Genomic DNA, 11643 nt, shown 5'->3' on the forward strand with positions numbered 1-11643 from the left:
GCCCGGCGGCTCCGGCGGGGCTGCCCGGAGCCCGCGGGCCCGCCGGGACGGGCCGGCCCTGCATCCCCTGCGGCCCCGGGGCGGCGGCGGGCTCGGCCGGAGGAGCCCGGCCCGTGCAGGGGTGCCGGGCTCGGGGGTTGCCCGGCCCGGAGTGGCCCGGCCCGGCTCGGCCCGGCCCGCGGCTGCCGCAGCGCTCGGACCGGCCGGAGCTGGGCCCGCAGCTCCCCCGGGCTGGAGAGAGCGCGAGTCCCCCCGGGTCGCCGTCCCTGGGACCGCCGGGGGTGGGCCGGGCTCCGCTCGGCCGGCGGTGCCGTCACCCGGCTGCGGCCGCTGCCGACCCGCCGGAGCTCCGGGCACCGCGGCCTCCGGCGGCCGCGTCCATCGGGCCGGGGCTGGCGGGCGGTTTGCGGTATCCCCACCTCAGGCAGGCGGGATGGGGCACGGCGGTGCTGGGAGCGTTCGCTTCAAGGCGTCCCTTTTATTGCGATGTCTGTTCGAGCAGTCGCGCGTCTGGTCATCTCTCCCTTTCACTTAATTTTGCACAGAGCTATCTGGATAAACTGCTCTCATCTGTTAAAAATCGGTTTAAACCTCTTGTTTAAACTTCTGCAAGTGGCTCTTTCCTGGTAGACACTTGCCGTAGAATGACTAAGGTTGGAGAGGACCTCTAAGCTTGTGGAGTCCACCTGGGAACACCACCGTGTTTGCCACTAAACCATATCCCCAAGTGCCACATCAACACGTCTTTTGAGCGCTTCCAGGAGTGGTGATTTCAGCCTCTTCCAATGCCTGATCACCCTTTCAGTGCAGAAATTTTTCTTAGTATCCAATCTAAACCTCCCCTGATGCAACTTGAGGCCATTTCATCTTGTCCTGTCATTTGTTACCTGGGAAAAGAGACCGACCCCAGGCTACAACCTCCATTCCGGTAGTTGTAGAGAGTCATAAGGACCTCCTGAGCCTCCTTTTCTCCAGGCTAAACAACTGCAGCTTTTTTCTCTGTGTGATAAACTCTCTGCTGCTATGTATCAATTCATATACTTGCCACATTACATTTGCTTGTAGGTGCTCTTCCATACCCCCACCTCTGCAGAAGTAAGATATTTCCTCTCAGGCTTTGGGACTGTTCTGTGCACGAGGGCAGGGAAACCAGATGTCTGAAAAGTAACCTGGCAAAATACTTTTTTTTTTTTCTTTTTCTTCAAGATAACCCTCTTTCCTGACTTGGTTGATGGTATGGTCTCTGAAACTGTTGTGATGGCCCAGGGCCTGGCATGAGTGACCAGCTGGGAAACTGGGGATGGTAAGAGCTGTTTGAGTTAGCAGTACTGTGAGCAAATATGAGGGACACCTTTGGATCAAAGTATCCCCACTACTTGCCTGTTGCTCATGTGGACTGTATGAGTGTTTCAGGTCAGATGTTGCCTGGTTGTTAATGTTTCCCTAGAGTGTAATTTTGTTTTGAAGTATGAACTTAGGTAACACATTTTAGGGTGCTGTAAGATAAGGACAGCCTGCGGTTATCGTAATGAACCCTAGTGCAAGGGCAGATGTGTTCCAAATGTTATAACAGAATGGTTAAAAGGAAATAATAATAATTTGGTAAAGGGATGGAATGTCAATTTTCTTGTGATTTATTCAGTTGGAACAGTTAAAGCCTAAGATGACAGCTTATTGATATGTCAGGGTTGATTCTAAAAGGCCATGCTGCTGAGATCAGGCAGTAAATAATTCTGTGCTTTGTACACAGTTACATGGTGAGAAATAGATTTCTGATGCTTGAAGAGCTCCTGGCTGTGAAGAAGAACAAGGGTAACAGTGTGCACTGGCAAACCACTATAGCTTACTCAGCTCTATGAAGAGAGTTTTGGGCTTACTTTTGGGTGATTTATTACAGTAGTAGCAACATGGTTGCAGCCACGGTGGTGTAAGGATATAAGTGAAAGAAGATTTGCAAGGGCAGGATAACATCAGTTGATTTAATAGGAGATGTACTTGCAAAACAGAACAAGATTTTGAGTACAGCAACTGCTCTTCAGGCTTGACTGTCATATCTCTACAGGTTGCAACAGCAGTGTGCTGGATGTTTTAACCTGCTGCACCACAAATCTTAGTGTGATGGAAGAAGTGTAGTTGATATTACACTTTAGCTTTAGGAATCTCTTTATCTTAATGCATAGTGGGAAGAAAGGATTCTAGAGACTACTGACTGCTTCAGTTTTGTAGTAAGTACTTTGGGTGTATCTGCTTTGCTTATATGAGACACTGAAGGTGTGTCTATATACATACACTCCTCTATGCAGAGATTAATCCTGAGAGATTCAGCCTTGGCTGAAAAAGTTATGGTTGATTGAGTGCGTTTGGCAGCAGTTCCCTAAGAGGAGCAATTCAGTCCTTCAGACTGTGCTGTAGCTCCTGCTTCCAGAGATTCCTGGTTATTTTATTTTAATTTTAATTACACTAGCTTTTCCTCAGTACATTTGTGGGTTTTTTTCTTCATCATTCTCAATAAAGTGTAATCACCTTCTTTTTCCAAACAGTTTCTGTGCTTGTCTTCTCCTGTACTTTCCCGTATTGAAGGCAAACAGACATTTTTCAAGCAATAGCAGTGCAGTTTTTCACCTAGGAAAACCATCTTACAGACCTTTTTTTCATGTGGCACTCCTGCAGTTCTCTCTGCATATGTGTCTTTTTTTTCTCCCCAAATTTGGTTTAGTCTGTATTTATGTTAAAATGGTGGATAAAAATAAAGAAAAATAAAGCATATGGACAGCATTAAAATACACTAAGCTTTATTTGGAACTAGGTGATAAGATCTTGTGGAATAAACTGGCACAGATGGTGGTTTTCCAATTTCTGCTCTTTTTTCCTTGAAGTTAGGTCTGAGAAATCCTTGTTAATCAGTGGAAGGGAAGCCTCTCTGTAAACCTTTTGGACACTTAACCATGTGCAGGGATAAAAACCAAGCCTTGTGATTATCCTGTTTGTAGTGGATGTAAGATATTGATATATCGAATTGAAGTATCTGAACTTCAGTCCTTGAATCAAAAAAGAGGGTTTTATTGTTTTGATGTCCTGAAAAATTTGTCTGGCTAAGCTAAAACTTGTCATTATTTTCAGTGTGCTTGGCACTGAAATTGGGAGATGATCTCAGGAACTGACACTTGGTTTCTTATTGTTAAATATGAAATAGGTGTAGCAGCTGCCCTAATTTAGGTGATCCTTGGCTAGAAAAGGGTACTTATTCTCTTCTCTGTACCTTTTTTGATGAGGTATGTTGAGAGATGAATCCATTGAAGTGCTGTGCTTAGTGTGGCATTATAAAATAAAATGTGCAAACCTATAAGCTTAATTTCAGCAGCCTGTTAGCTTACCTCTGTAAGCACTTATTAGAGTGTGCCCTGTTTCATTTTTTTCCCCCCAGAAGGTAATTTCTAAACTATGACCCTGAAATTTACCTCTGTGCTGGAAATAATGCTTCCTATTACTTATTTTTTCAGTGTAGGTAGACCTCGATGCAACTTGCTTAAGTATTTTGTTTTAGTGTGCTCACATCTGGGCATTTGAAGCTGATGAAATGCAGCGCACATCAACAGAATTCATCAATTTTTAAGCAAGCAAATAAGCATTTGATCCAAAAGATGTTGCTCTAAGAGTCAGTGGACTCTAGTTTTGGCAGAACTGCTTGAATCCTGCCACCAGGAATGCTCTGCTGAACATGCTGAACTGAGTCCCCAGAAGAGCATGCCAGGAACGGGTTTGGTCACAGGTATGGTGTCAGATTTTGAGCCCCTGATGTCAGGGAGGACACATTTGGGAGTGGGGTGTTTGAGCTTCATTGAAACCCAGTGTGAGCTTCAGAGGAGATGTTCTAGTATGTCAGGGTACAGAGAGACATTCTCATGAGTGTAGTGGTGCTTTGGGAGTCACCTGGGGTCTCTCATTTGCTCAGCATGTTGTCTGTGTTTGTATAAATACACGGCAAACTGGGCTGCTAAGTCTGATTCTGCTTCTTCTGTGACAGGTGACTTTTGATACAACCAGGCATTTTAGTGAAGGAGCCATAAGACAGAGAAGCCTGAAAAGACTAAAGCTGCAAGAACAGGAGCACATTCGAAAAAGGGGGAAAAAAAGAGAGGGGGTTGAAAGGTGAGAGTATATTTTTAGAGAATGTCCCATTTTCTTGAGATTTGTTACACTGCCTCATACCGAGTCAAATACAGAAAGAGTAGCTATGTGAAAATCCAGGCTTTGAGGAAACAGAAGTTGGAGAACTTGAAAGACTACTATGTAGTTGTTAATTTCTGTGTTTCAGAATGAAATGCATCATGATAATTCTGTGTAAGGCATCAGATGCAGGGGTCTTGATTATGAGAAAGGTGGGACTGGAGACATTCCGAGGTCCCTTTCAGATGGGATTATTCCATGACTCTGTGGGCCTGGCGTGAAATCAAAGAGCTCTTTCTCTCAAATTGATCTGAGGCTTGATTGCTTAAGATTTCTGCTTGTGGACTTTTTGTATTGCTCTGTGCTGCAACATCATAAATGATGTCGTTATGCCCTGAAATAAAATTAATGTGACATGCATTTCTAGATGCCTCCCAGTTGACTGGAAGGTCCAAAGCTAGAAATTAATACTTTTCTGTCTTTACCCATTTTTACATGTTATTTTTTCATTGTTGATATCTTTAGGGTAGTGTTCTTAAATTTTGTATATGAGTAATAGTAGCATATTGAAGTTTTGATTCTCTAGATAATGTGTTTGGATGACATCCTAAGCTGTCACTAGTAATTAATCATGTTATATACCTTCATGTCTTAAAAAACCCCAACACTCAGAATGCAGAGCATAGTGACATGCAATGGAAGCATAGCATGCTAGGTCTCCAAAAGGTTTAGTTGTTAATTCTTCCTTATTCAAATACTTCTTAAAAAACTGTTTTTAAAGACTTATTTGTGTGAAGACTGTTCCTTGAATTTTCTGGAGCTTTTTGTGATGTGTCATGTTGATTATTTGGTAGATTTACTTTCTGCAGGGCAAGGTTCCCAAAAAGCAGTGACAGCCTGTTGTTGTTTAACCCCAGCTGGTAATTAAACCCTACAACAGCTGCTCCCTCCCTCCCACTCCCTGGTGGGATGAGGGGAAGAATCAGAAGGGTGAAAGTGAGAAAACTCGTGGGTTGAGATCAAGACAGTTTAATAGGTAAAGGTCATGTGCACAAGCAAAGCAAAACAAGGAATTCATTGCCCACTTCCAAAGGGCAGGCAGGTGTTCAGCAGCCCCAGGACAGCGGAGCTCCATCACCTGTAACGGTGACTTGGGAAGACAAACACTCAAACGTCCCCCCTTCCTCCTTCTCCCCCAGCTTTATATGCTGAGCATGAGGCCATATGGTCTGGGATATCCCTTGGGTCAGTTGGGATCAGCTGTCCCAGCTCTGTCCCCTCCCAGCTCCTTGTGCCCCCCCAGCCTCCTCACTGGTGGGGTGGGGTGAGGAGCAGAAAAGGCCTTGGCTCTGGGTAAGCTCTGCTCAGCGATAACCCCCGTATTACTCTTGTAATACCTCTTAAATGGGACCCTCCTGCTAATCTGTAGGGGAGATTTGTTAATCTAAGAATTACATCCAAATGATTAGTCTCTAGTTGTGTCCTTGGAGACAAACAATCACGTCACGCTGTTGTCTTGGCAGTGCTTATAAAGAAAACACTAGAATACAAACAATTTGAGGAGACAAAGAACTTTCTAACTGTGGGCATCAGTTGTGTGTGTGTAATTTTTATGCCATGTTTTTTTAAACATGTTATTTTAACAAACAAGATTCCTTGTTAGTCACATGTGATTCTTGGCGACTGGTTGCTTATTATTAGCGCTTCAAAGACTTACATCCAATTCTCCAGGACTCAAACTGTAAAATAAGTGTCATCTAAATTGTCCCATATTGATAATTACCTAGAAAAAGACGTGGTGATGAAAAGAAGTTCAAGAGAGAAAAAAGAAAGCTAAGCTCGAGAGGAGAGAAGAGAGGCAGATAGATGGAGATGAGAAACACCCCCCAAAGCAGCAGAAGGTACCAGCTGAAGAACAGCAGTGGCCAGAGAATATGCCTGAATGGGAAGAAAGGAAATCCCTGCTAGCTCAGAGAAGAGTGGAGTCTGTCAGACTGCTTACAGTGCTGTTAAATCGTGTGAACGTAAGACTATTTTAAAACATATTTTAAATTTTGAAGGATATTTACTAGATCTTGAATAATTCACTAGACATTTTGATGTGTTGATGCTATTGAGAAGAGTGCCTTGGGGCTGACCAAACACTGAGGCGACCCGAGGTCTGTGTCTTGTGACAATCTCTTCTCAGTCTTGCCCTGAGAGCAAATGTAGTGCATTTTCAGCCAGAAACTTTGCTTTTGGTGCTTTTCTGAGGCATTGTCATTACTGAATAAAAAATAGGGGTGGAAGGGCTCTATCAGCTCTATTAGAATTGATCCAGCATTGCAAGGAAGGAGTTTTAGGGTGGGGACACAAGTCATGCTTTTTCTGCTTGGTTTATGTCAGGTCTACAAGTGACTGAATTAAATTGGCACAGATTATGCCAGCTGCATTTCTAATAGCCTCTCTTTTTTTTTTTTTGGGCCAACACTAATTATCAAGTTCATTTCAGTTTGATTCAGTTAATGTCTTGAGAAAGTCAGAAGAGGAGTGAGAAAAATTTTAGTGTTTTGCACACAGATTAATGTTTGGAGGTTTAGTTTAGTGCTTTGGGCTAAAAAAAAGAATTTAAATGAAAACAGGGGTTTTAATTTCTCTGGGGCTTTAATTTCTAACATGGCTTTGTCTTCACTATTTGTTCAAAAAGATTTGCTTACAAGCTTTTAACAAGTGTATGTTTTTCCCAGTCCTAGATGTAAAATTTCTAGAGGTCTATAATGTACTATGAGTTGAAGTCAGAGGCTACCCTTGCCATTCTGCATGAATTTTAGGGCCCTATAATATGACATTGGCCTTCTTAATTATGAAGGTGACATGTTAAATAAACTTCTATTTTCTTGGTTTCACAGTTGGCAAGTCAAAAAGCGGATCCTTCATTGGGCGTAAGGAGGGACGATTCATCTTCTGAAACAGCTTTAAAAGACATTCACCAGGAACTGATTAACTCCCACTATCACACGCACAAAGAGCTGAAACAGGAGGAAGAGTTTAAGTGCCTGTTAACCCAAAAAGGTGGTGGTTTGTGCAGTGAGGAAGGAGATGTGAGTAATTTCCATGCATCTGCTTGTCACATAGTCAGGACGGTGTTAAATGAGCCCTCTCCAGCCCCGGGTTCTGACGGAGTGCCTGGGAGAGACGTGTGCGACTCCTCTGGCTGGGGATCTTTGCTGATTACGGTCACCCAGGACAGCAGGGTCATCGAATCTCTTGGTGGAAGGGACCACCCAGCACTGAATGCAGCTCACACACAGACAGTGCCTGAGGAAGATGATTGCAAAAAGCAAAAGGTTTACGAGACTGATGAATTCATCCATTATTTACTGAACTACTATCAGACACCACACTATGCACGTGTTTGCTTAGAGCCAAAAAACACAGCGAGCAAGTCCTGGTGGAAGAGAGTGGTGTCTGGTGACAGTGGTGGTATTGACATCAGCTTGAGTAACAAACGTGGGCAGCACCTCAGAGAAGTGAGTCCTGTACAAAACCTCCAGAAGAGAAATTGTAGTAGCGATAGTAATTATAGACTGGTGATCACTGTTGGGGAACTTGAATCAGCAGACAAAGTGTCAGAAAACAAGGTCCATGGGGGCAAGCTTGCAAAAAAGTTGCAAGTGCAGAGGAATGACTCACTCACTGTTGATAAGTTACCACATGCAGTTCTGAATCATTCTTTGGAGTGCACTGCTGTTACTTGTGATAAGGAATTCAAACAAGAAGATGGTAGAGATGAAGGCACTGTATCATACGAAACATGTAGATCTGCTTGTAGATTAAAGGATTTGTTGGAAGAGATCAGTGATTCTGAGTACTTTAGAGAGGCATGTGGCAGCTCAATGAAGAGAGCAGAAAAAAGGTGTGAAGAAATTTACAGCAATTGCAATAGAGGGTGCTTGCCTGCAAGAGGTGAGGAAAGAAAATTGCTGGTTTACCATAAAAATGTATCTCTGGAAGGTCAAGAGAAGGAAACCAACAAATGTAACTCCGGTTCTAATTCTGTCCATGAGGGCTTGACAAGTCAGTGGGAACATAAGCTTAAAAAGTCGTGCAAGCGGTCTAGTAGTAAATTAAGACATGAAGGACAGAAAAATGAGAGACAATCCAGGGAAGAGGAGAGAAATGCTCATAAAATGAAGAAAAAGCGAAAAAAGCTTTCTTCTAATTTTTTATCTGATGAATGTGGCTTTTCAGAGACGGACAGTTGCATGCAGTTGGAATCGCTCAGAAAGATACAGAGAAAATGTAAGAAAATGTTCCACAAAAAAGTGAAATTCAAGACACTTCACACCACCATGGCAGCACCAGATGTGACCCCTCATGATGGCTCACCCCTTCAGGAGACCCTCCAGAGGAGAGGTGAGAAAGAGGGACACCACAGCTAAGGGGACTGAATTTGACAGACTCTGCAGGTGAGGTCAGTCGCCGCAGTTCTTACAGTGGTGAATGGTGTTTTTAAAAAGAGTTTTAAAAAGTATAACTGTGGCATAAAGAAACAGTGCAACTTCTCTGCAATTAGTGAACGAAGTTTGTTCAGTTTAGCTCAGAAACAGTACACACAGCTGCAGCTGAAGAGTAGTATTTGTCTACTTAATTGGGTAGCAAAGTATCTGGCATGGGCGTTTGCAGATGGGTGCTTATTCTGTTAAAAGAACATGCATGCTAACAACATGCTTTAGACAATTAAAACATTGATAGGCAATTAATATGTGGCACAGCTGTGTGGGAAGTACTGTCAGAGGTTAGTGAATTTCTGTAGAGGTATGAAGATCATCTAATCTTCATACAGGATTGCTACTGGCAGTTGTTACAGCCCGTTCACAATTTACTGTGCTTTCAGTTGGTTGGTGGATACCTTACAGCCACCTCCCCATACCCTTTTCCCTTCCTGCCTGCTTGACAAACTCATTTCAAGTAACTTTTTCATATACTTATCTACAGGAGATGAGAGGAAACTAATGCTGAGAAGAGAGATGGATGCAGACGTCAGAGGATGCCCTCTATTTCCTCTTGAGATAATTCAGACAAACCCTTGCTCAGATACTTTTTGTGGAGCAGAACCCAGAAGAGGATGCTGAACAGCTACAATATTATAGTTCTGAATTTTTGTACAGAAGTAGGAGAAGAAAGCCCTTTGGTCATTAAAAGGTATATGAAATACTGGTTTGGGGTTTTTTTTTGCTTAGGTAATTCCTTTGGTTAGAATATCTGACTGGTGCAGTGAGCCACAAAAGCAGAATCTGTGTTTGCCTTTTGGATAACAGAGGACCAAAACTTTCCACAGGGCCAGACAAACTTTCATGGACCAGCTGCTAAGAATTTGAAAGGACATGAATTGAGATCTTGGAGTGTTATACTTGGATTAAATGTAGGGAATCATGTAAATATCAAAATCGCAGTATTTAGTAATGAGTCATTGGAAAAAACCATACTTGTCAATCCTAGAGCAAGCATATGAAGTGCCTCCTCAATCAGATTGTTATAATGATGGGGCTGGAAGGTGTGGGGGACATTTATACTCAATTGTGTGAAGTAATAGATTTCCAGATATGAAAAAAATCCCATCTTCTGTAAAACCCACACTGGAAAAATGCTTGTTTTCTATTCACAATTCTAGATGTGTTTCTGAAAACTTGCTGGTCTTTGGGAGGAAGGATTTCACTGAACTTGTGCTCGATGTGGTGTTCCCAGGAATCTGAATGGTTGTCCAAGCAAAGCTCTGAGTGTTTGATAATGAAAGGGCAATGCTTCTCAGCCTGCTGCTGACAGTCCTCTGTAAATGCAGGTTGACAGTTTGTTCACACAATTTCCAAGGCACATGTGGTGAGGTAGCTATTTAGTACGAGTTTGCTTACAAATAATTTCCAGAGGAATTGTGAAATGTTGTTGGACTTGTGCTGCATGTAGGTAAAAATGTGAAAATGCAGTCTAGGAGCTTGAGTTATATCCATATTTATTCAGCTGGCTATATCTAGAAGACAGCCACAATTGCTTTTGGACAAAGTTCCTTAGCAAGATATAGAGGACCAGCTCAAAGTTCAATACACTGATTATTGCAGCTTTCGTTTTATTATGCTTTATTTATGACATGTCAGTAGACTAATTTAATGTGAAAATGTTGCCTTCATTACATAGAATCTTACCCATATTTGTAACTTCTGCTCTAATAAATAGTAATAAAAAAGAATAATTGTAATTGTTTGTGGTAGATAGATTTTCCCCCAGTCTTCAATACTGGTGATTCCTACAGGCTTCTAAGCCAGGTTTTATCAGTCTTCTCTGTTCATATGTTCAGATGTTGAGTGCCTTTTCAGGGTTATGAATGACAAATGGTTGCTACTCAAAGTAGTGTTAATCTATTACTTTTATCTAAAAAGATCTTATTTTCTTGACAGAAATATTTTCTGACTATTTTGGAGAACACTTATGCCCCTCTTAAGTCTCCTTTTTAGTATTTTATACAGTTCTAATGAAGATCAACTGTTGTACTTGTTGACTGTGTAAAATGTTTTCAGTTGCACTGATGTGACATACCAAGGGTGTTTTTTCTCTATGCAATATTTGCAGATTAAAGATGACAAAACTTCCCCCTCTCTCAATCTATAGACAGTTCTGTGTCCATGAGTACCTGTTTCCCGTGAGACAGGCCTTTTGATTACAGGTGAGGAAGTTATTTCTTTTTGTTAATCTGGGGAAAAGGAACAATTTCCTTCGGTGTAAATTTCCAGTGTTTTATCAACGTGCTGGCACAATATTCAATAACAAATAAACACTCCAGTTCTGCAATTGCTTCTTGCATTCACCTACATTGATTGAAACTGATAAAGCAACTCCTCTGTCTCCAAGTCCTCATTCCATGTAAAACTTCATTAGTAAATAAAATATGCATGCACTTTAAATTGAGACATCATCAAATCTGACTTTTCGTACAGAACTAATGCAAATGCCTCCTCACAGAGCTGGTAGGAACTGAAGTCCTCTCAGGGAAGTTGGTTGAACAAGGCTTTGTTACTGAAAATACGTGACCTGTGGATTGTACCTTGTGCTGAATTCTGAAGTCAGAATCCTAAAGGCTGGTTTTAAAGCAGAAATACACAAAGCCCATTACATCAGTCCATCTGCTTGAAATACAATACAGCAATTACGATATAAAGCCCTTTCTTCTTAATCCAGGGGTTCCAGGCAATGCATAGAAATGCCTCACCTTTTGTAAAGCCCCTTACATAACTCTCAACAGAAGCATTCATTACTCAACTTTTGTTTAGCTGAAACAGCAGGAATTAAGAGCAAATAGTGGTGATTAAGAGCAGGCAGAGTCCAGATAAAAGAATATCTAAATTTTACAAAGCAGCTGATGGTATGGCAGAACTGGTTGGAAATGAGATGCTATTAATTTGTTTTGATTTGTCCAGGAGCTCCTCGAATATTCCTCTGTGACAC

General features: G+C 42.2%; 1 protein-coding gene across 8 annotated transcripts in view; it reads left to right on the top strand.

Moving 5' to 3' along the window:
• LOC113969520 (A-kinase anchor protein 17B) overlaps positions 1-11106 on the top strand; it is an 11575-nt gene extending 469 nt beyond the window's left edge. The window contains exons 2-8 of one of the 8 annotated variants that reach the window (XR_003534884.1): positions 1207-1303; positions 3501-3769; positions 4025-4149; positions 5955-6191; positions 7056-7247; positions 8398-8562; positions 9145-11106. Coding sequence is in view for 6 of the 8 variants with exons in the window: in XM_027687312.1 (XP_027543113.1) it covers positions 6102-6191; positions 7056-8562; positions 9145-9281 (1734 nt within the window). In the remaining 2 variants the exon portion in view is untranslated. Of the gene's footprint in view, positions 1-1206; positions 1304-3500; positions 3770-4024; positions 4150-5954; positions 6192-7055; positions 8621-9144 lie in introns of all 8 variants that reach the window. The other 7 variants (XM_027687318.1, XM_027687317.1, XM_027687312.1 and 4 more) reach the window with 7 other exon arrangements.
• Positions 11107-11643: the final 537 nt, after the last annotated feature.

Source organism: Neopelma chrysocephalum, unplaced genomic scaffold, assembly GCF_003984885.1.
Source record: "Neopelma chrysocephalum unplaced genomic scaffold, ASM398488v2 Primary Assembly neopelma1_73b, whole genome shotgun sequence".
NCBI classification, from domain to species: Eukaryota; Metazoa; Chordata; class Aves; order Passeriformes; family Pipridae; genus Neopelma; species Neopelma chrysocephalum.